The following is a 24,817-nucleotide window of genomic DNA, read 5'->3' as shown; positions in this document are numbered from 1 at the left end:
GTCAGCCCAGGAACGGCCCCGCGACCCCGGACGGCCCGGCCAGGTACGCCAGGACCGGGTGAGGCGCGCAGGGAGGCACGGGGCCAGCGACCCGGCCCCCGAGTCGGACGGCCCCGGCCCCGTAGGCCTCGGCGGCCAGGAGGGCGCTCGGCGCGGTGCGGCGCGGCTGGGGGCCGAACAGGTGCGCGGGCGGGGGGCGGTGCTTGGGGATCCTGCGCACTGCGCGCGCCCCTCCCCCACGCGGTTCCCGGCGCAGCCCCGGCCCGGCGCGCACGGGGGGGAGGAGCTGCGGCGGCCGCGGCCACGGCCACTCGGGCAGGTCGGCGGCGCCGCGGGAACCCGCCGACGGCGCGGACTGCTGGTCCCCGCGCGCAGGAGGCGCGGGCGGCCCTGGGGCCATGGAGCCTGGTGACGCGGCGCGCCTCGGCCGGGGCCGGGCGGCCCGGGCGCTGCCACCGCGGCTGCTGCTGCTGCCGCTGCTGCTGCCGCTGCTGCTGGGTCGGGGGCTGCGCGCCGCGGCCTCGGCCTCCTCCTCTGGGGCGGCGGCCGAGGACAGCAGCGCCATGGAGGAGCTCGCCACTGAGAAGGAGGCGGAGGAGAGCCACCGGCAAGACAGCGTGAGCCTGCTCACCTTCATCCTGCTGCTCACGCTCACCATCCTCACCATCTGGCTCTTCAAGCACCGCCGGGTGCGCTTCCTGCACGAGACCGGGCTGGCCATGATCTACGGTGAGCACCCCCTACCGCGCCCACCACCCCGACACCCCTCCGGCGGCCGGGCCGCTGCGCTGCCCCCACCCCGCCCCGCTCTGCGCTGCGCTCCCCCCTTCCCTTGCCAACGTGTTTCTTTTCCGTTTCCCGCTGCGACGGGGTTGGTTCCCAAGGTCAACTGTCTGCATTTTTTCTGGCTTTCTATTCCCGTTAAAAAGAATTCCACCCCATTTCGCTGTGTCTTCACCGGGGAACCAGGATAATGAAAGGCACAGAGGTGGCCTGGTTCTGCCCACCGGGTTCTGTTTTGCGCTGCCCCCCCCTCCCCGCATCGCGCTTCCGCACTCGCCTCCCCCCACCTCCCGCCCCAGTTCAGCTCAACAGGGTACGTGTGCCGCGGCGGCAGAGGGTGGGTGACTTCCTTGGGGACCGCGTCACCCCAGGAGGCAGGCCACAGTGAGGGTGGGGGCGAGGACTGAGGGTTTCTGGGGTTGGGTCTTGGCGTCCGGGGCCTGATGGATGCACACATCCATGGTCACCCCGGGTGGGCGCCCACTTCTGAAATCCGCGTTCCTGGGTCTCTTGGTAAAGTCAGAGTGTGAAGCGCTGTGAAAAATGAGCGCGGTCCAGGATCCAGTGTGGTGCACTGCCACGGTCGGGCCTAGTCGGGGATGTGGGCACGCCTCCCACCCGTCTGTCCAGGTGGGACGTTCTACCCAGTTACTTGGCTTCTCCAAGCAAAGAGGAGATTTGTGTTCTTCAGATTTTAACGCGGACGTGACTTTGAAGACACGTTTATAAGTGCATGAAGAGGAAAAGTAGTGGTTTTAATCCTGGAGCCAGCCGTCTTTTGTTGTGAAGGGTGGGCTGATGCCATCATCTTTTTGTGGATTTAATGGCACCCAGTGTGTTACCCGCGGAGCGGTCAGCACCAATCTGCTGTTGTCACACGGATGTCAGTTAGCTGTAATCTGAATCATCCCTCTCTCCCCGCCCCCACCCCCCATTCTGACTCCAGACTGGAACCCAGTATTCTCTTTTTGAATTGAATTCAGTGGCGTTAAGGCCCAGGTTGGCATCCTCATGTGAAATAGATGAGCCCGCTTCATGACTATTCCCAATAGGGAGCATCCTACTTCATTGCTTTTACTGGAGGGATCTCTCCACTCAATTTCCATTCAGGGTTCCCTGATAAAGAATGGAAAGCTGATGCCTTAATCTTTAATGTGAAAATTACCCTTGGCCCTGGGCCTCGCTTCTCAGGGTTCTTGATGGGTCGTTGACAGCCCAGGCTGGTGGCTTCCAAGGTTATGGAGTGCTGTCGGGAGGCCCTCTAGTTTTAAAGAGGTGGAGGCCTAAACAGATCTTTAACTGAAACAGGACCAGGTCTAAAAGCGAGTTTGGCTTTTGCAAATTACAGATGTGAACTCAGACTTTGGCCTTGATACCTGGCCATTCTTGAGCTCTGGGGTTTGTGTCCATGGGTGACAAGTGACGGAGGCCAGAGCTGGAGGTGTACTGAGCAGGTAGCAGAGTGGGGAGTTGAAGCGTGTTGTCATTTGGGGTGGTTGACTCTGAGACGTAATGCAAATGAAGATCACCCTTATATGTCTATAGATAACCATGAAAATCTTTTTATTTTATGGCCTCTAGATCCAATTCATTAAATCACAGCGTGAAATACTTTTAGAAGGTAGATTTGACAGGCTTACGAATACATGTTCAAGTGCATGGAAAATAAATGAGGATTTAAAAATATTTTTTTTTCCTGAGGACTACTCCATGTTCTTAGCGCAGTCACCGTTATCTTGAGGCTTCCGAACAATAGTGGAATTTTCCTTTGCTGATGTGTACGGTTTCAACTCCTTTCAATTTTTTAGTCGCTGGGGCCGTGCTGCAATGTACTGTTTCATTTTGTGAAACTGAAATCTGGTTTAATTGATGTTTGCTCAGAAAAGGCAACATCGTCTCCTAACATTCTGTGTAATTTTGCTCTGCCTTTGGGTTTTAGTGTTACTTCGAAATATACGAAGATATTTTGTCTGCCAATATGTGATACATATTGCTATTTTGATGTGGATATCTTGCCTGTAACCGTAAGAAAACATTTCTCTGTCTCATGGATATTTAGTCTTCTGTTTTAGCGCCCTCCTGCCCCATCTGAATTCTAATGTCATTTGATTAGCTAATTGTTCATTCTTTCCTGAAGGCTATTGGGATAGGGATTCTGATTTTTAAAAATTCAGCATGAAAATCTTTGAGCGCTGAAGTCAATACAGTACAGATTTTCAGGACTTCTCTTTGTTAATAATAGTAAGAAAACAGATTTCATTTCTTGATATCAGTAGAGGAAGTGAGTAATTGTCCTGTTGCCTCTGAGTAATAAAGGACAAAAAGACGTAAGGAAACATTTGTTCAGTATCTGCTTTTTTAATTTTTTAAATGGGGGCAGTTTTTTTTTTAATGTTGGTAAAGTTTTATGAGAGAAAGAGTTCAACTGCAAGTTTCAGAACTGTTCGAAATTAAAAAAAAAAAAACACGTTAAATTCTGCCCCTTTAAAAAATATTTAAGTGGCACTTTAATCTGAAAGGGAAGGCTTTAATGTTTATAAAAAGTTATGGTAAATATATATTTATATATAGTCATATATTAAGATAAATTGTGGTTATATATATTTGTTGGTATAAAATATCTCTGGAAGGACAGGTAATAGACTAGTAACATTGTTTTTTTGTGTGTGGGGGAGGAGCTAGGTGGCTGTGACATGAGGTGGGAGGGAAATACACTGTATACTCTTTTGTGCTTTTCGATTTTTGAATTATGGGAGCCGAATTACCTATTAGCGTGTCCTTGCCTCCGTTCTGTGGCATTCGTGATGGCATTTTTAAGATGCTTCTCAAATCATCCAGTGTGATGCCCACTTCTCCCTACTTAAATTACATTATGTTACCGATTTTCTGTGACCTTTCAATTGTGGATTGTACCCCTGGAACTTCTGGAGCCCTGTGCCTGGAATGGAGACAAAATGGGGCGTGGGGAAAGAGCTTTTCCTTCCTTTCCCTCTCTCCTTTTTATTTCATTATCCCCCCAAAATAGTTGATGCTATATTAGGAGTGGTGTGCACAACAAATAGATCCCATAATAAGGGCTTGCTCAGATGCAAGGGATCTAAGGACAATAAGAGACACACAGTGAATGCTCGACATCTAAATTGCAAGGGGCGGTTACAAGCACCCCTCCCTGACAACAGACCCGGGTAGCCATAAGGGAGGGTGACCACAGACCAGACTCTCCAGGGAAGTTGAAAGCAGCCCCCACCCCAGGCCCTGATGGGAGCTGCAGGGCAGTGGACCAGGAGCTTACCTGGCACCAGTCTGACCTGTTTTGTCAGGGCAGGGAGCTCCCAGCTGTCTGCCTCTGTACGTGACTAAGTGCCATCTGAAAGTTATCAGGCCCAGCAAGTCTGTGCAGCAGAAATAGCAAGTGTTTGAGGCAGGGAAAGGTGGTATAAACAGACTGTGTCAGTTAACTGTGGTTCTCTCTCATGCGTACGCTAGTTCCACTTCCCCCGTAATGTTTTTGTGGCAACTGATACAGGTCCAAAATATCTCACTTGGCCGTGGCAGCCTGCCACCTGCTTCTCGCTTCCTCCACGCCTATCAACTTTTCAAGTACGCGTTGGTCAGCCCCTCCAGGTTCTGTGGACCGTGGGCTCATTGTTGCTTTGTTGGAGCCGAATTGCTAAGCGCAGCGTGAGAGTGGGTTCATGGGCGAAATCTGCAAGGGGAAATCTGACTCTGCACAGTAGCATAAAATTAACGTTTGAGCCTTGCGAGCACACATCTTGGAACCACGCTGTTCTTGGTTAATCGGGAGCCCTCATTTATGTGTGTGTGTGTGTGTGTGTGTGTGTGTGTGTGTGTGTGTGTGTTTGAGTCCCTCACTTTGGCCCCAGTTTGGGGCAGCTCCACATGGTCTCACTTGGGTACCAGATACCTTGGGTTCAAGTGCTGGCTGTGTTACTTATAAAGCTGTGTAACATTAGGTCTTGGTTTCCTCTTTTCAAAAATGGAGACAGTATCCCACACTTCACAGGATTATTATATTATTGAGATATCATAAAGGTCAAGTGCAGTGTCTGATACTTAAACACTTGGTAGATATGAATTCTCATTCTCACTCTAGACTTCGTGATTCTTTGGCCAGCTTTGCTACTTGAGGTTAATTCAGGTAGAGGCCTGCTGTAAATTATTTAAAGTTTATTTATTTATTTTGAGAGAGAGAGAGAGTAAGAGAGCGAGCACGTACATGGAAGGGGCAGAGAGACAGGGAGAGAGAGAGAATCCCAAGCAGGCACCCCACTGTCATCGCAGAGCCAACTGTGGGGCTCGAACTCATGCACCGTGAAATCATTACCTGAGTCGCAACCAAGAGTCGTTTGCTTAAGCAACTGAGCCACCCAGGCACCCCTGTAATTTAAAAATGCATTAGGAGGGGCGCCTGGGTGGCTCAGTCGGTTAAGCGACCGACTTCGGTTCGGGTCATGATCTCACGGTCCGTGAGTTCGAGCCCCGCGTCGGGCCCTGTGCTGACCGCTCAGAGCCTGGAGCTTGTTTCGGATTCTGTGTCTCCCTCTCTCTCTGACCCTCCCCCGTTCATGCTCTGTCTCTCTCTGTCTCAAAAATAAACAAACGTTAAAAAAAATTTTTAAAATGCATTCGGATACAGTTAGTAGGGATGAGGAACATTTGATTTTTTTTTGGGGGGGGGGGCTAATTGTTAATACCTAGAAAATATTTACAGTATGCCTACCCTGTCCACACATACTGCCGTGGAGAAAAAAGAACGGGCAGAACAGTCTGGATAGTATTATCTCATTTATGCTTTAAAAATTATGGAATATGTGTATACAAACATGATGTATACACATTTCTATATGACATATGTGCTTCTTTGGAAGGATACACAAACTTAGCAGTGGTTATCCTTTGGTTGTGGAAACCGTTGTTGGGAGAGAGGGAAGAGAGATGCTACTTTTCCCTTTGTACTCTTCTGAATGGCCTGAATTTCCTACCATACTGGCACACGTTACTTTTGTAATTGAAATGTTATTTAAACATAAAGCAAACAGAGGCACCTCAGTGCCTCAGTCAGTTAAGCTTCCAACTTCGACTCAGGTGGTGATATCACAGTTTGTGAGTTCGAGCCTGTATCGGTCTCTGTGCTGATGCCTCGGAGCCTGGAGCCTGCTTCAGATTCTGTGTCTCCCTCTCTCTCTGCCCCTCCCCTGCTCACACTCTGTCTCTCTCTGTCTTTCAATAATAAGTAAACGTTTAAAAAAATTAAAAAAGAGTGCCTGGGTGGCTCAGTTGGTTAAGTGTCTGACTCCAGCTCAGGTCATGATCTCACAGTTTGTGAGTTCGAGCCCCACATCTGCCTCTGGGCTGACAGTTCAGAGCCTGGAGCCTGCTTCGCATTCTGTGTCTCCCTCTCTCTCTGCCCCTCCCCTGCTCATGCTCTGTCTCTCCGTGTCTCTCAAAAATGAATAAACGTTAAAAAAGTAAAAATAAAAGCAAACAGCGTTTATGTAGCAAAAGATACATTAGAACTAAGAGAACATAGTTATGTGGTTGGGTAGCATTTTCCTTGGCTATCAGGATGTTCTTTTTGAAATCTCTGGGCACAGGGAAATCTTTTAGTTATTTCAAAGTAATACACGGAAGCAAAACGTGTCTTAAAATTAGAAAATGACATTTCCTGAAAGTGTTTCTTAGAACTTTCAGAAGTTAACCTCTCTGGAATGATGTCACTAGAAAACCACCGTCTCACAGCCCCCAACGCCTTAGACAAGGAGTTTCAAGGAATTCCAAAGCCCTAGGTGAGAAGTTGTTGGGGAACACGGTACTTACACGATGCCAAGGATAACTCCACAGGTTACTCGCCTATCGCGAAGGAAAGAAGGTATCTTTGTAATGGCGAGGTCTGGCAGCCACTGTCTTATAGCTGAGCCATCAAATTTATCCTTGCTCCTTGTGAAGCTCTACAGCTTTACCCGTGTCGGATTCATCCTCCAGATGTTCTGTTTGAATCGAATCGAGGTTTTAGGCACATCTTCCAGCTTACAGGAAATACAGGGGAGAGGGAAACAAGTTATCAAATACCTCGTGAAAGCAATTTGACATATCCAAAATGCGGGATAACTTACGAGACAAGTTGTCCTGGTCTCTTCAGCAAGTCTGTGTCAAAGGGAAACAAAAAGGCAGGATTAGTGTCTATTATAGACTGAATTGTAGTACCCTCCCCCTGCCCCAGCCAAGATTCCTATGTTGAAGTCCTGATCCCTAATGTGATGCTATTTGGAAGTGGGGTTTGGGGGAGGTAATTAGGTTTAGATGAGGTCATGAGGGTGGAACCTGTACGATGGGATTAATGCCCTTATAAGAAGAGGGAGAGACAAGAGCCCCCTATCTCTCTACCATGTGAGGATACAGTGAGAAGGCAGCCATCTACAAGCTAGGAAGAGGGCTCTAGTCAGACGCCGAATCTGCCAGCGCCTTGATCTTGAACTTTCCAGCCTCCAGAACTGTGAGAAATAAATGTTTGTTGTTTAAACCGCCCAGTCAATGGTATTTTGTCCTAGCAGCCTGAGCAGACTAAGACCATGTTCTAAGCTCATAGAGACCAAATATAAGCAGTCAGAGCACAGGAAGCTTGATTGGCTCCTGGTTCATGAAAATAAGCTATAGAATGTTTGGGGGGACAATCAGGGATATTTGAACATGGACTTGGTGTTAGATGACATTAGGGAATTACTGATACTTTTCTTAGGTGAGATAATGGAGGTTATACAGGAGAACGTACGTACTCATTGGAATTGTAGGCTGAATTATTTAAGGGTGAAAGTATGAGTCCTGACACATGCAGCTTACTTTCAAAAAGTTCAGTCAAAAAAATACACACACCCATATATAGAGGAAACCAATATGGCAGAATGCTAGCACTTGCTATACCTGGGTGGTGGATGAAAGGGTGTGTTTTCTATTCATCTTTCAACTTTTTTTGTGTGTTTCAAAATTTTCATTAAAATAGAGGACTGGGGACGATGTTAACCTCCCTGCTAACCTGTTAGCTGGTAACCTGTTAACTTTCCTCCCTGAAAGGTTGTACAGGTGAGGCGGTATACAACCCGTTACTCTCATTGAACTCTGAAATTGAGGAATGCTGTTTGACGTTAGTTGCTGTGAGATGACGTTAGGCTTTCACGACTTGAGAATCAGTAACTTCTTTTGAATTTTAATTTTTTGGTTTGGTTTAAAAAATTCTTTTTAATGCTTATTTAGTTTTGAGAGTGAGAGAGAGAGAGACAGACAAAGCATGGGGGAGGGGCAGAGAGAGAGGGAGACAGAGAATCCGAAGCAGGCTCCAGGCTCCGAGCTGTCCAGCCAGAGCCTGACACGGGGCTTGAACTCACCAACCGCGAGACCATGACTTGAGCTGGCATTGGACGCTTAACCAACTGAGCCACCCGGGCGCCCCTTTTGGTTTCATTTTAAAGCTCACATGCCTTTTGAAAAATTGCCTCTCTTCCACTTGCAAGAGAACAGGTATTAGGAGACTTTTCTCTTTTGGGTAAAGCATGCTACCTGGCTTTTAATCAATGTGGATATTTGTATTAGGGTAATGCTAGCTGTTAGAACAGACCAACCCCACATTTCAGTGGCCTAACATAAGAAGAGTTCAGTGCAAGGGTCTGGCAGGTGGTTCTCGGTGTGGTCGTTCAGGAGCCAGGTGTCCTCCATTTTCTGGCTTCCTTGAAATCCTCTCTCTCCGGCCAGTGAATGAGGAAAGAAAAAGGGGATCACACGGGAAGACCGCGTGCTAAGTGTGGAAGTGGTTCGTGTCACTTTGCCCACTTCTGTTGGACAGAACTTGGTCATGAGGCCACATCTAACTGGAAGAGAGGCGGGGCAGTGTAGTCTAGCTGGAGGAAGGGGACCAGGGTGGAAAGCAGCCAGCCAACGTCCGATGCAGTATTTGATGAGTACTTTCTCCCACATAATCCAGAAAAGAGAAGTGGGAGAATTTGCATGCGGTTTGGTTGCTGCTGCTAAGCTAAGTTTTTTTAGTATATGTGCTGCCGAAGAGAGCACAAGCTAAGTTTTTTTTAAGTAATCCAGTTTGGAGAGAGTATTCATCTGGAGTTTGTGAAGTTGTCTCAATGCACTTATCAGCATCACCTGGGAGCTCGTTAGAACTAGGAGGTCCGGCCTCAGAGTGGGACCCAGAAATCCGTGTTTCATTACGGTAGCAGGGTTTTGTTTTTGTTGTTTTAAGTTGAAGTTCGAAACTCACTGTTGTTATTTAAGTTTTCACCCTTTAAAGTATATTCACTGTGTTGCTTGTAATTAAATAACTGTAGAAAAATAGCAACTATTTTTTTTTTTTTTTAGCACCTGTTATGATGGCCGGGCACTGTGTTTAGGACTTTGCATACTTTAAGCCGTTTGGCCGTGTTATGGGTCCCATTTTGCCAGACAAAGAGATCAAAAGTTAGGCCTAGCACCTCATTCGTTTTGGGTTGCCCGTTTGAGATTAGTAAGTGGGGGTACCCTAAAGGATGAGATCAATACGGTTCAGGATGTGTTTGGCCCGGGTACGGCAGAACCTGAATCTGGCCTGAATCCGGCCCCGATGCCCCGCTTCCAGGGGGTCTCCCGAGGGAAATCTATGCTCAGAGGATAAAACAAACCATAGCGTCCCTTTATTATTAGCTGGGGCCTTGGCCACAAACTCCAGTGTACTGGTGCAAGGAGTGAGGCTGACCAATTTGGAAGACTGGCTTTTCCGGTGCTAGATTGGCCTGGGGCCCTTGGATCCTAGTGGGGCCAAAATGCCTGTTCATTTTCATCCCAATGGCCACACTCCAGGTGTTACCCCATTGATATGTGGTATACATTGGTTGGTTGGGCCTCCCCCAATTCATATGTTGAAATCCTAACCCCTAGTGTGATAGTATTAGGAGCTGTGGCCTTTGGGAGCCCTCCTGAATGCGATTAGAAAAGAATGGGATTATAAAAGAGACCTCTGGGAGTTCTCTCTCCCACCATGTATACAGTATACAGTGAGAAGTCAGCAGTCTGCAACCCAGAAGAGACTCTCACCAGAAACCTGACCATTCTACTACCCTGATCTTGGACTTCCAGCCTCCAGAACTGTGAGGAAAAATACATTTCGGTGATGTATAAGCCACCTGCTCTATGGTGCTTTGTTATCGCGGCCCTGACCAAGACGATATGGCAGGAGGCTACCAGTTGCTAAGGGGGAAAAAACCAGAAGAACTGCCAAAGGATGTTCAGAGTGGCCATGCCAGCTTCTCAGGTGGGAGCAGGTGCTTAAAATCTGCCTCGTCTGTAGGTCACTGTCACAGAGCTGGGGAGGCAGGTAGAACTGGGTCTGTGGAACTGCCAGGTCTCACTACTCTTACAATGCTGGTTCCCACAGGCCTATCAGTCTCTTCCAAAAGACGTTAGAACATAAGCCTGAATGACTGGGTGGGCAGGCATATCGGTCTTTTGTTCACTGCCGTCTCCTCTGTCCCGAGAATGGCGCCAGACACATAGTGGGCACCATGGAAATATTTAACAGATACTGTTTTGTCTAACAAAGAGAAGGTGCCGTAACACTGCTTCGCATGAAAGGTCCTTCAGGTTCTCGTGCCGCAGATTCCCACTGACAGGGAAGTTTCTGAGAGGGAAAACTGTGTGTGTGAAAACATCTGCCTGAATCACAGCAAGAGCTGTTTCAGGAAGGAGCACAAAGGGATAGGTGAGTATGTTTGCAGACAATTGTGTATTCAGCTGATAAGCCACATGGTGGTTTAAAATGTTTTTTATTGTGGCAGCATGCATATGGTAATATTTGCCGTTTTTATCATTTGTAACTGTACAATTCGCTAGCACCGATGGCATTTGTAAAATTGTGTGGCCGTCACCGCTGTTTCCAAATTTTTTTTTATCCCCTCGAATAGAAACTCTGTACCCATTAAACAGCAATGTCTCATTCCTTCCTCTGCCCCCCATTCCCCAGTATCCTCTAATCGGGTTTCTGTCTCTATGAATTTGCCTATCCTGGACATTTCATATACGTGTATGACTTATTTGTACCTGACTTATTTCACTTGGGGTAATATTTTCTTTTTAAAAAAATTTTTTTAAATGTGTTATTATTTATTTCTTTTGAGAGAGAGAGACAGAGCAGGAGCAGGGGAGGGGCAGAGAGAGAAGGAGACACAGAATCCGAAGCAGGCTCCAGGCTCCGAGCTGTCAGCGCAGAGCCCGACGTGGGGCTCGAACCCACAAACCGCGAATCATGACCTGAACCAAAGTTGGACGCTTAACCGACTGAGCCACCCAGGCGCTCCTTGCTTGGCATAATATTTTCAAGGTTCATTCATGTCATAGCATATATATGAACTTCATTCCTTTCTGTGGCTGAATAGTATTCCATTCTGCATTTTGTTCATTCATTTATCAGTTCCTGGACGCTTGGGTTGCTTCCACCTTGTGTCTATTATGAATAATGCTGCCGTGAACATACAAGTGTCTGACTGAGCCCCTGTTTTCAGTTCTTTTGAATATACACCTAGGAGTGGAATTGCTGGGTCATATGGTAGTTTTGTGTTTAACTTTTATTTTATTATTATTTTTTAATGTTTATTGATTTTTCAGAGAGAGAGAGAGAGACAGACAGACAGACAGACAGAGAACAAGCAGGGGAGGGTCAGAGAGAGAGGGAGACAAAGAATCTGAAGCAGGCTCCAGGCTCTGAGCTGTCAGCACAGAGCCCGACATGGAGCCCGAACCCACGAAGCATGAGCTGAAATTGGACCCACAACCGACTGAGCCACCCAGGCGCCCCCAAGTTTAACTTTTATTTTAAAGTGTATTTATTTGTTTTGAGAGGAGAGAGCTAGAGCACGTGCGGAGGAGGGTCAGAGAGAGGGAAAGAGAGAAAGAATCCCAAGCAGGCTCCGTGTTGTCAGCACAGAGCCCGACTCAGGGCTCGATCTCATGAACCATGAGATCATGACCTGAGCCGAGATCGAGAGTCGGGAGCTTAACTGACTGACCCCACCCAGGTGCCCCTCTTTGTTTAACTTTTTGAGGAATTGCTTAAACTGTTTTCCACAGCCGCTGCCGTATTTTACATTCCTACCCCAGTGCACAAGTGTTCCAGTCTCTCCATATCGTCTCTAATACTTTGTTATTTTCTGTTGTTGTCTTTTTTGGTGGTCATCCTAGTACTTGTGAAGTGGTAGCTTATTATGGTTTTGATTTTCATTTTCCTAATGACTGATGGTGCGGAGCATCTTTTCGTGGGCATCTTCTTTGGAGAAAAGTTCATTCCAGTCCTCTGCCCATTTTTGAATTGGGTTGTTTATTTTTATGTTGTTGCTAAGTTGTAGGAGTTCTTTATATGTTCTGGATATTAATCTCTTATTAGATATATGATTTGCAAATACTTTTTCCGATTTCATGGGTTGCCTTTTTATTTTATGATAGTGGCCTTTGATGCACAAAGGCTTTAATTTTGATGACATTCGGGTTACCTATTTTTTCTTTTGTTGCCTAGGCCAAGAAATCTTTGCCAAAACCAGGGCCATGAAGCTTTCTCTTACTGTTTCTATGAAGAGTTTTATAGTTTTAACTCTTAAATTTTGATTTTTGGTTTATATTGAGTTCATTTTTATATATGGTATAAGGTAAGGGTCCAAATTTATTTTTTTGTATGTGGATGTTCAGTTATACCAGCATCATTTGTTGAAGAAACTGTCCCTTCCTCATTGAATGGTGTTGGTACCCTTAATTCTATCCCACTGGTCTATATGTCTCTCCTTATACCAGTACCACTATAGCTTTGTAATAAGTTTTGAAACTGGGAAGTGTTTTTTCACTTCTGCCATTAAGATTTTGATAGGGATTGCATTGAGTCTATATATTGCTTTGGGTAGTATTGTCACCTTAATGATTTTTTAAGTTTATTTTTAGAGAGAGAGAGAGCAGGGGAGGGGCAGAGAGAAAGGGGACAGAGGATCCGAAGCAGGCTCTGTGCTGATGGCAGAGAGCCTGATGAGGGGCTCAAACTCACAAACAGTGAGATCATAACCTGAGCCAAAGTCGGACACTTAACTGACTGAGCCACCCAGGTGCCCCAGTCATCTTAATGATTTTTAGTCTTACAGTCCATAACATGGATATCTTTTCATTTATTTAGGTCTTTAATTTCTTTCAGTGATGTTTTGGGGTTTAGTATACAACTCTTACGTGTCCTTAAATTTATTTTCAACTATTTTCTTGCTTTTCATGCTATTATCAGTGAAATTATTTTCTTAGGTTTCTTGTTCATTGCTAATGTATAAACATATGACTGATTTTTTTTTGGGGTGTTGATTTTGTCTCCTGCAACTGTATTGAACTTGTTTATTTTCTCTAACAGTGTTTTGGATTCTTTAGAGTTTTTTATATACAAGGTCATGTCATCTGCACATGGAGTTAGTTTTACCTCTTACTTTCTAATTTGGATGCCTTTTATTTCCCTTTCTTGCCTAATTGTTCTGGTTAGAACTTCCATTACTGTCTTGAATAGAAATGGTGAAAGTGGGTATCCTTGTCTTGTTCCTGATCTTAGGGGAAAAGGTTTCAGTCTTTCACCATTAAGTATGATATTAGATACAGGTTTTTCACATATACCCTATATCACATGGGGAAAGTCCCTTTCTATTTCTGGTTTATGTGGGTGTTTTTATCATGAAAAGATACTATTTTTGTCAAATGCTTTTTCTTCATCAGTTGAGGTGATTATGTGGGTTTTTTCCTTCATTCTATTAATGTGGTATATTACACTGATTGACCTTCATATATTGAGCCATCCTTGTGTTCCTGGGATAGATTACATTTGGTCATGGTATATAACTCTTTTAATATGCTGCTGAATCTGGTTATCCAGTATTGGAGGATTTTTGCATCTACATTTATAAGGACTGTTGGTCTGTAGTTTTCTGTTCTTGTCATGAATTTGGCTTTGATATCAGGGTAATGCTGGCTTCATAGAGTCAGGAAGTATTCACTCTGCTTCAGGTTTTGGAAGAATTTGAGAAGGATTGTTGTCAGTTCTTTCTTAAATGTGTGGTAAAATTAACCAATAAAGCCATGTGGTCCTGGTCTTTTCTTTGTTGGGAAGGTTTTGATCACTGATTCACTCTCCTTGTTGTTATAGGTCTATTCAGATTTTCTATTTCTTCTTGAGTCAGTTTTGATAGTTTGTGTGTTTCTAGAAATGTGTGAGTTTCATCTAGATTATCCAGTTCATAGTATTCTTTTTTAAAAATTTTTTTAACATTTATTTATTTTTGAGACAGAGAGAGACAGAGCATGAACGGGGGAGGGGCAGAGAGAGAGGGAGACACAGAATCTGAAACAGGCTCCAGGCTCTGAGCTGTCAGCACAGAGCCTGACATGGGGCTCGAACTCATGGACTGCGAGATCACGACCTGAGCTGAAGTTGGACACTTAACCAACTGAGCCACCCAGGGGCCCCCATAGTATTCTTTTGTAATCTTTCTAAATTCTGTAAAGTTGATAGTAAGGTCTCCTTTTTCATATCTGGTTTTAGTAATTTGAGTCTTTTTTTCCCCTTAGTTACCCTAGCTACAGTTTGTCAGTTTTGTTGATCTTTTCGAAGAACCAACTTTTGGTTTTGTTGCTTTTTTTCTTCTATTATTTATTTATCTCCTCTCTAATCTTTTCATTTCTTTCCTTATTCTAGCTTTGGGTTTTGGTTTGCTCTTCCTTTTTTTACTTCCTTAAGGTGTACAGTTAAGTTACTGATTTGAGATCATTCTTCTTTTTTCAAAAAAAAAAAAGATTATTTATTTTTGAGAAAGAGTGCATGCCTGCACAAGTGGGGGAGGGGCAGAGAGAGAGAGAAAGAGAGAGGATCCCAAGCAGGCTCTACACTGTCAGCGCAGAGCTTGACATGGGGCTCGAGCTCATGAACTGTGAGATCATGACCTGAGCCAAAATCAAGAGTTGGATGCTTAACTGACTGAGCCACCCAGGTGCTCCGAGATCATTCTTCTTTTTTAATGTAGACTCTTACAGCTAAGAATTTCTCTCTGAGCACTGCTTTTGCTGCATCTGATAACTGTTGGTACATCATGTTGTTTTCATTTTTCCCAAGGTATTTTCTAATTTCCTTTGTGATTTCTTCTTTGACTTATTGGTTAAGAGTCTGTTGTTCACTTTCCACCCATTTGTGAGTTTTCTAGTTTTCCTTCTATTGCTGATTTCTAGTTCATCCCGTTGTGATTGGAAAAGATACTACATATACTTTTAGACTCTTTAAGTTTATTACGACTTGTTTGGTGACCTTAGAGTCCATCCTGGAGAATGTTCCATATGTACTTGAGAAAAATGTGTATTCTGCTGTTGTTGGGCAGAGTGCTCTGTATGTGTCTGTAGACCCAGTTGGTTTATAGTATTCTTCAAGTACTCTAATTCTTTATTGATCTTCCTTCTGTCTCTTTTTTCTATATGTTATTGATAGTCGGTTTTTGAAATCAACTATTATTATAGAACTATTTCCTCCTTTAGTCCTGTCAGATTTTGCTTCATGTATTTGGGGAATCCATTTTTAGGCATGTGTATGTTTATAATTGTTGTACCTTCTAGATGTATTGAAGATTTTGTCAACATAGATCTTTCTTTGTCTTTTGTAATTTTTAACTTAAAATCTATTTTGTCAGATACTACAGCCATCCCGCCTCCCTTGTGATTACTATTTGCATAGACTGTTCTTTTTACTTTTAGCCTCTTTGTGTCTTTGTGTTTAAAGTTACTTTCTTATACACAGCATATAAATGGATCACGTGTTTTTACCCATTCTGCCAATCTCAGATTTTTTTAATAATAGAGTTTAATTCATTAATATTAAAGTAATTACTGATAAGGTAGGACTTACTTCTGCCTTGTTGCTATTTGTTTTCTATGACTTATATGGTTTTTGTTCCTCAATTTCTCCATTACTGCCTTTTGTGTATTTAGTTGATTTTTTATAGTGTACAGTCTTGATCCTTTTCTTTCCTTTTCTGTATATTGTTATTTTCTTGCTGGTTATCTTGGAGATTTCACTTAACATCTTAAACTTTTAGTAACATATTTTGAATAATGCCAACATGGGGCGCCTGGGTGGCTCAGTCAGTTAAACGTCCAACTTCGGCTCAGGTCATGATCTCACAGTCTGTGCGTTTGAGCCCCACATCGGGCTCTGTGCTGATGGCTCAGAAGGAGCCTGGAAATCGGTGTTTGTTATTTGCTGATGAACCTAATTGTAACTTCTACACCTGCTCTGAGTTCCACTTGAAACTGGAGTGTGATATATGGGGCTGTTTTGAGGACCTGATGCAGATGTTCTTGACTACAGTGGATAAGGCACTGCTTGGGATTCTAGGGGAGGCCAAAGAGTAGGGAGTTCAGGTCCACAGGAAGGGTTTGAAGAAAGAGTGAAGATTTAACGTACCACTTATAGGGGCGCCTGGGTGGCTCAGTCGATTAAGCGTCCCACTTCAGCTCAGGTCATGATCTCGTGGTTTGTGGGTTCGAGCCCCGTTTTGGGCTCTGTGCTGACAGCTCAGAGCCTGGAGCCTGCTTCGGATTCTGTGTCTCCCCCCACTTCTGTCTCTTTGCCCCTCCCTCACTTGTGCTCTCTCTCAAAAATAATTAACTTAAAAACATTTTTAAAAGGTACCACTTATATTTGGTAACTGGGCATATGATGACCACCCACACATCTGATGATTTGCTGGAACGACTCATGGTATTCAGAGACATTTATAGTCAGAGCTATGATTTATTACAGCGAAAAGATAAAAAGCAGGATCAGCAAGTGGGAAAAGGTGTAATGGGTAGAGTCTGGAAGAGTCTAGATGTGGGCTTCCAAAGTTCTCCCTTGGGGGATTATGGGTAGGGTTTCACAGGACACACTTCTTCCAGCAATTAAATACAGCAACACATGTGCAGTGTTTCTGCCCAGGGAAGCTTGCTTAAGACTTCATCTCTTTTTTTAATGTTTATTTTTGAGAGACAGAGGGAGAGAAAGAGAGGGGGAGCGAACACGAGTGGGGGAGGGGCAGGGAGAGAGGGAGACAGAGGATCCGAAGTGGGCTCTGTGCTGACGGCAGAGAGCCTGATGTAGGGCTCAATTCACAAACCGTGAGATCATGACCTGAGTTGAAGTCAGATGCCTAACAGGCTGAGCCACCCAGGTACCCCGCCCCTCGACTTTTTAAATTAAGGGCTGATCAGGACTCTTACCGAAATTTCTGACTCCCAGAAGGAAAGCAGGTGTTTGCCGTAAATCACATTTGCAAAAACAACAGCCAGGCTGGTAGGGCAGAATTTAGTGTTCTAGGCACAAAAACAGCCTTATCAATTAGTAGCATAGGGAGTATTCTATACACCAAGTTCCCATGAGGTATTACAAGGATCAGTCATGCAAGCTGGCCCTCCTAGAGATCACAACATCAGGCCTGTTAGGTTAACGTTTTCCTGCAGAATAACACATGGTGTCAGTGGACTGTTAGCTTTTTGTGTTCCTGAGATTTCTTTAGTTTCATCCACACTCTTATTTTTAAAACCATTACTTTTTTAGATGTATCAATTTTCTTTCTTTGTGTGGGCATATGCGTAAATGCCTCTATTTCACCTTCATTTTGAAAGATGCTTTTGCTGGGTATAGAATTCTGGAGTGATTTTGTTTTTCTCCTGTCTCCATTTTCTGCTCTGGCATTTTTTTGCTTATATTGTTTCTGATGAGAAATCTAATGTCATCTTTGTCTTTGTTCCTGTGTATGTAACATGTCTTTTTCTTCTGGCTGCCTTTAATATTTTCTGTTTATCACTGGTTTTGAGCAGTTTGATTACCGTTTACCTTGGCGTAGTTTTCTCTATGTATCATGTGCTTGGGATTCATTTGGTCTTGGGGGGGGGTGTTTTTTATAGTTTTCATTAAGTTTGTAAAAATTTTTGGCCATTATTTTTTGAAATATTTTTTCTATCCTTTCCTTTTCCCACTCAGGGGCTCCAGTCACGTGTATATTAGACCCCTTCAAATTGTTACACAGCCCACTGGTGCCTTTTCCTATTTTGAGATTATTTTTTCCATGTGTTTCATTTTGGATGGTTCTTTTGCTGGGCCCTTAAATTAACTCATCTCTTTCTTCTGCAGTATCTAATCTCAATTAATCTGATCCAGTGTATTTTTCACTTTAGACATTGTAGTTTTTATGTTCAGAAGTTCTTCCACGTCTCTGCTTAACTTTTTGAACATATGGAATATGTTACAGTAGCTGTCTTAATGCCCTTCCCTGCTGCTTCTAAAATTTGGGTCAGTTTCATTTAATTGATTGACTATCCTCCTAATTATGGGTTGTATTTTCCTGCCTCTTTGTATGTCTGCTAATCTTTAGTTGGATGCCAGACATTGTAAATTTTACCTTGTTAAGTGCCGGACGTGTTTGCATTCCTACAAATCGTCTTGCACTTTGTACCTAGATGCAGTTAACTCACTGCAAAAGAGTTTGATCCTTCGGGGTCTTGCTTTCATGATTTGTTAGGTAGGTCTGGAGCAGTGCTAGTAATTCCCACTACTGAAGCAAGACCATCCTGAATATTCTACCCATGTGTCCTGTGAATTGTGAATTCCAGTCTGGCTTGTGGGAGCAGGCACTGTCCCTGTAGCCAGGTACTGCCATCCCTAATCCTTTCAGATTGTTCTTTCCCCTCATACGCATATGCTGGTCTCTCCTGAATACCGGAGAGAGAGAGACCCTCTGTGGATCTCCAGGATTCTCTCTCTATTCAGATTCTCTCTGCCAGTCCCCTGTCCCATGAACTTAAGCCACCTTCACCTTGTATCTAGACCCTCAGCTTTGTCAGTTTAGAGAGTTGGCTAGACCTCTGTCTCGGTTTCCCCTCCCTACTTTGTGGCTTGGAAATTCTCTGAAGGCAGTAGGCTGGAGCCGTCATAGCGCTCACCTCATTTTTCCCCATCTCTCAGGGATCAGTTCTTCAGCATGACTTCTGGTGTCTTGAAAACTGTTACCGCATGTATTTCTTTGTTTTTGTTTTAGACCTGAAGATAAATCTAGTCCCTGTTTCTCTGTCTTGTCTGGAAGTGGAAGCCTTCGTTCCATAAAGGGATTTTGGTCTTTTTGTGTGTGTGTCATTGTAACACCCATACATGTACCCTCTGTCTTTTGGTATTTATATATTTGTTTGTTTTTAATGATCATTCTTGAGAGAGCACGCAAGCAGGGGAGGGGCAGAGAGAGAAGGAGACACAGGCAGGCCCCAGGCTGTAAGCCATCAGCACAAAGCCCAACGTGGGGCTCGAACCCACGAACCGGGAGATCGTGACCTGAGCCGAAGTCGGATGCTTAACCAACTGGGCCACCCAGGCGCCCCTTTTGGTGTTTTTTTCTTTTTGAGCCGTGGACTTCATGTGTGTGTCTGTGTGTTTATGCAGACACACACTGAACACAAGCCTACCACGGACTGTCATATTCTAGTGTAGGAATGTGTCGGCTGCGGTACATTTTTGCCGTTGAGAGAACTGGGGAAAGAAACAATGGCATTCATTAACAAAGTAGGCTGTGAATGAGCCAGAGGGATTCTCTTCAGTGGCATGAATGAGACAACTGTCTACTTTCAGCGGCAGTGGGCTGTTGGAGTGTTTGTGATGGCACTGGAGAGAGACACCGTCAAGATGGTCATCTGTAGTGATTTGTATCCATTGCGGGGGAAATCCGGTAAAAGGCGGGGCTCTGATGTGGCAGATGAAATCGTCCCCCTCCACTATCCCCTCAGGGAAAAAGAGGCAAGTAGTTCAGCAGGGGGCAGCTATGAACCAAGGCACTGGAAGAGTTGAGAAGCCAGACAGGGTGCCCTGAAGCCACCTAGACATAAGTAATAGCGGGAAGCCACCTGTCATCCCTAGGGCTGGCGTAGGGAGAAGGTAGCATCACAGAACCCAGGAAAGAGGTCACCTGGCGGGAACTGGAACCACTATAGGGAGGGCTGTCTGCTGGAAGCTTCGGCCATGGCGATCACACAGCCATTACTTGAAAGAGAGGGTGGGGGGCAGAGGGGACAGAAGGAGAGAGGGAGAGAGCGCATGCATGTATGCACACGGCAAAGAGATGGAGATACCTTGGCTTCTTTTCTCGCCCGCTCTAGTCTCTCTTTGTGCTGCCCATTGGATGCATCTCGCTGGAAGCCACTTGGAAGGAGGCCTGGAAATGCGGTTTCCCAGTGCTGCCCCCCCTTTCCCTCCCTGTGTCCCTGCGGCGTGTAGCAGCACAAGAAAGGGCAGAACGTCGACCTGAGGCCCAGAAGGGAGGAGAGAAGCCGCGTGGTCAGTTTCAAAGGACTCAGTATCCCTCTCATCGGGCTGAAGGAAGCTAGGTGTTGAGGCACAAGCTGTATTTGCTGTGGGAATATATGCCTAAAGCATGGGATGACGTAATTATGATAAACAGTTCACATTTGAAATGTTAAGTATGTGCATTAAAAAAAAACCCACTTGGGGCGTCTGGGTGGCTCAATCAGTTGAGCGTCCGACTTCAGCTCAGGTCATGATCTCGCGGTTCGTGGGTTCGAGCCCCGCGTCAGGCTCTGTGCTGACAGCTCAGAGCCTGGAGCCTGCTTCAGATTTCAGATTCTGTGTCTCCCTCTCTCTGTGCTCCTCCCCTGCTCACACCCTGTCTCTCAAGAATAAAAAAAGACTTAAAATTTTTTTTTTTAAAAATTAAAAAAAAAAAACCCCACATCCACTATTTTGTAAGCTTATCCGTCAGTGCTGTTTTATTGAATTATATATGACTCGGGGAGGAAATGGTGGTAGATAGGAGGGAAGAATGAAAGGCCCTTTCTAGGGGCGCCTGGGTGGCTCAGTCAGTTGAGTGTTCGACTCTTGACTTCTGCTCAGGTCATGATCTCACAGTCTGCTCACACACTCTCTCAAAATAAGTAAGCTTTTTTTTTTTTTTAAAAACCCTTTTTATAAAAAGTGTAATTAACATTCTGATTTAATGTATACATTAATACTGGCAAGCACAATGGAAGATATTTCTGTAACACTGTCTGTTTCTCATAGGGCCACCTTAACAGTGATACTTAGGGTGTCTAAGACCTTTTTTGATAAGTTCAGCCAGGGAAATGATGCTTGTAGAGGGTACTGATCTCTCTGAATCATGTTGTTTAGTTTGTTTGCTTTTAATTTTTCTTTTATCTTTATTTATTTTTGAGAGAGAGAGACAGTGCGAGCAGGGGAGGGGCAGAGAGAGAGAAACATCTGAGCTGTCAGCACAGAGCCCGACATGGGGCTCGAACTCAGGAACGGTGAGATCATGACCTGAGCCCAAGTCGGACGCTTAACCGACTGAGCCACCCAGGCGCCCCTGTTATTTAGTTTTATAGTGACATCTCTTCGATTTCTACAATTCAGTTATTGTTTGAAAAATTCATAATTAGAGTTGGGTTTCTGTAAAAGAGGACATCTCTACGGGAGTTGGTCACTTAAGCACCTGCAGTGTTCTCCATCTCCCCCACCAGTATGGGGCCCTGGTTAGGCCAGTGACATAAGGTCAAAGGTGTGATGCAGGTTTGAGCATTTTCCTCTACCTCAAAAGGCCACATAGACATCAAGCATTTATATGTCACAAAAACATGTAAGTTTAGGGACAGCCGTGCTGACAGCTCGGAGCCTGGAGCCTGCTCCAGATTCTGTGTCTCCCTCTCTGCCCCTCCCCAGCTTGCACTCTCTCTCTCTCTCTCTCTCAAAAATAAACATTAAGGGGCACCTGGGTGGCTCAGTCGGTTGAGCGTCCGACTTCGGCTCAGGTCATGATCTCACAGTTCGTGGGTTCGAGCCCTGCATCAGGCTCTATGCTGCAGCTTGCTCAGAGCCTGGAGCCTGTTTCAGATTCTGTGTCTCCCTCTCTCTCTGCCCCTCCCCTGCTCATGCTTTGTCTCACTGTGTTTCTCAAAAATAAAGAAATGTAAAAAAAATAAAAAAAAAATAAACATTAAAAAAATAATTTAAAAAAACAAGTTTATGAAAACAAGTTCTTTCTTTCACTGGAATTAGAGCAAGTCAGATAAGAAAATCAGTTCTAGCCCATTGATCAGAATCCTTGATTAGATATTAACACTATAGGAATTTCCCATCTCTCTCTGTTTATCTGTTTAACTGAATGTTCAGCGAATTGTCACAGCGCATTATAATTCGCCTGACACCGTCTCTCAGTATGTCAGATATCTGATCTTTGTGGGAAAAGGCTGCATATAAGATCTAAGTTCACTTGAAACACCAATGAAAAGCCTTTTGGTTTCAGCTCCAGGATGCACACCTTAGGGCTCCCATCCTTACAACAAGAAGAAAGCCGCACACACATTGCAGAGCAGCGACTTGTCTTGAGTTGGCCACAGAAAACTGAGATTTCAAGGCATACAGGAGCCAGTGCAGGGAGAAATCGGATTCGAGCATTTGCTTACTCAGTACAGACACTGCTGGATAAGATTAAACTAGTATTTTTTTTTTTTTTTTGAGAGAGGGAGAGGGGGAGAGAGCATGAGTGGGGGAGGGACCGAGAGAGAGAAGGGGAACAAAGGATCAGAAGTGGGCTCCTCACCGACAGCGGCAAGCCCATCTTGGGGCTGCAACTCACAAGCCACGAGATAATGACCTTCAGCCAAAGTGAGAGGTGCAACCGACTGAGCCACCCAGGTGCCCCTGATTAAACCAGCATCTTTTGAATGAATTGCTAATGGTTGGGGCGGGGGACAGAGGTAGAAGAGGCTCTCCCGCTCTTGCAGACTTTTCCTCCAAGATCCCCACCAGGCGCTCACAGGGAAGATTATGGAGAAAGTTTGTCCCATATGCTGGCTGGGAGAGGGGAGCAACAGCCATGCCCAACTCTGCCCAGACACGTCTCCGTATCTCCCTAAGGAACAAAAGTCTTAATCTGCAGGAGGAAGGATAGCAAAAAGTGATGGCACTGTGTTTTGAGGACCATCAGGAATGCTTATGAAGGCCACAGCCCTAAGACCCAGGGTCACAGTGCTGCCTAATAATGGGGCTTCATTGGAACATAAAAGAATGCCCCCATCTCCCCCCTCCCCACTACTGAGCTAAGCATCTAAGCCCTACTAAGCATCAGGTAAAAATAGCAATAGAAGTGATAAAATGGAATCATAAAAGGCGCTCAACACAACGGAGAGAAAGCAGAAAAAGAGGAAATAAGAAACAACAAATGGAACAAATGAAAAACAGCCGGCAAGATAGATTTTAATGCCACCATATCAGCAATCACTTTAAGTATGAAAATGTGAATGGCCTGGGGCCCCTGGGTGGCTCAGTCCACCGGATTGTTGATTAGAGCTCAGGTTGTGATCCCAGGTTTGAGGGATCGAGCCCTGCATTGGGCTCTGTGCTGAGTGTGGAGCCTGTTTAGGATTCTCCCTCCCTCCTTTTCTCTCTCTCTCTCTCTCTCTCTCTCTCTCTCTCTCTCTCTCTCTCTGTCGCCCTTCCCTGCTCAGGCTCTCTCTCTCTCTCTCAATTTTTTTTTAAATGTGAATGGCCTAAAAGACAGATTGTCAGATTGGATTAAGAAAAAGAAGACAGCTATATGCTGTTTATAAGAAACCCACTTTATAAAGACATGGGTAGAGGAAGGATAAAGATACACTATGTGACATTAAACAAAAGAGCTAAAGTAGCTACGTTAATTTCCAATGAAGTAGACTTCATAGCAAGAATCAGTAGGGGGGCACCTGGGTGGCTCTGTTGGTTAAGCCTCTAACTTGATCTTGGCTCAAGTCATGATCTTCCCGTTCATGAGGTCTGCACTGTCAGTGCAGAGCCTGTTTGGGATTCTCTCTCCCTTGCTCTCTGCCCCTCCCCTACTCGCATTCTTTCTCTCTCTCTCAAAATAAATAAACTTAAAAAAAAGGAATAGTAGGGGCTTTATACCTACAAAATCATGTTACCTTTGCCGTATAACGTACCATAATTATAGAAATGATATCCCATCACCTTTGCCATATTCTTTTGGTTAGAAGCAAGTTCTAAGCCCCGCCCACCCAGAATATAGGCAGTCCCACCTTCATCGGTCTGGCATGTATGAATTTCAGTTACCATGGTTTAAATAACACCAGTTGGGGCGCCTGGGTGGCGCAGTCGGTTAAGCGTCCGACTTCAGCCAGGTCACGATCTCGCGGTCCGTGAGTTCGAGCCCCGCGTCGGGCTCTGGGCTGATGGCTCGGAGCCTGGAGCCTGTTTCCGATTCTGTGTCTCCCTCTCTCTCTGCCCCTCCCCCGTTCATGCTCTGTCTCTCTCTGTCCCAAAAATAAATAAACGTTGAAAAAAAAATTAAAAAAAAAATAATAAATAAATAACACCAGTATCCTCGCAACGTGATTCAAATTGGGGTACCATGGTATATTAACTGTAACTGCACAAAGGGTACACTTTACTGGCAGTTCTTCGCTCCAGAAATCACTACACAAATAACGAATGCACGTCAGGATCCATGACCAGCCATGTCATTTCATTCACAGTCTGCGTGTTATTGGTTACTGTCCTTCTGTGATTCAGTCCACACACAGGCAGCAGAGCATGTAGTTGTGTTGCCTCTTTGTCTCCCAGTGATAAGCCCATGTGACATTTTACAAAGGGTAGGTAACCGAGAGAGGAAATTGGCCAACAAAGATGAAAGCAAAGCAAGAAAAAGTGAGAACACTGGAAGAGAAATTTATATCAAACGTAAACAGAATTACAGTTGACCCTTGAACAACATAGGTTTGGACAGCCCAGTTCCACTTATACGTGGATTTTTTTCAATAAGAAAATATATTTTCTCTTCTTTATGATTTTTGTACTAACGTTTTCTTTTCTCTAGTTTACTTTGTTGTAAAAATACAGCATATAATACAACATACAAAGTATGTGTTAACAGACTACATTATGGCTAAGGCTTCTGGTCAATAG

At 44.8% G+C, this 24,817-nt stretch overlaps 1 protein-coding gene across 2 annotated transcripts in view; it reads left to right on the top strand.

The window, feature by feature from the left end:
• Positions 1–344: 344 nt before the first annotated feature.
• The window catches only part of SLC9A7 (solute carrier family 9 member A7), a 133,674-nt gene continuing 109,201 nt past the window's right edge, over positions 345–24,817 (top strand). For both annotated transcript variants that reach the window (XM_030305046.1, XM_030305045.1), the window contains exon 1: positions 345–729. In XM_030305046.1, the coding sequence (XP_030160906.1) occupies positions 399–729 (331 nt within the window). In that variant the 5' untranslated portion in view covers positions 345–398. The remainder of the gene's footprint in view (positions 730–24,817) is intronic.

Source organism: Lynx canadensis, chromosome X, assembly GCF_007474595.2.
Source record: "Lynx canadensis isolate LIC74 chromosome X, mLynCan4.pri.v2, whole genome shotgun sequence".
In the NCBI taxonomy this organism is placed as follows: domain Eukaryota; kingdom Metazoa; phylum Chordata; class Mammalia; order Carnivora; family Felidae; genus Lynx; species Lynx canadensis.
Note: the sequence above shows the minus strand (reverse complement) of the source record. Positions and strands in the feature narration are given on the sequence as shown.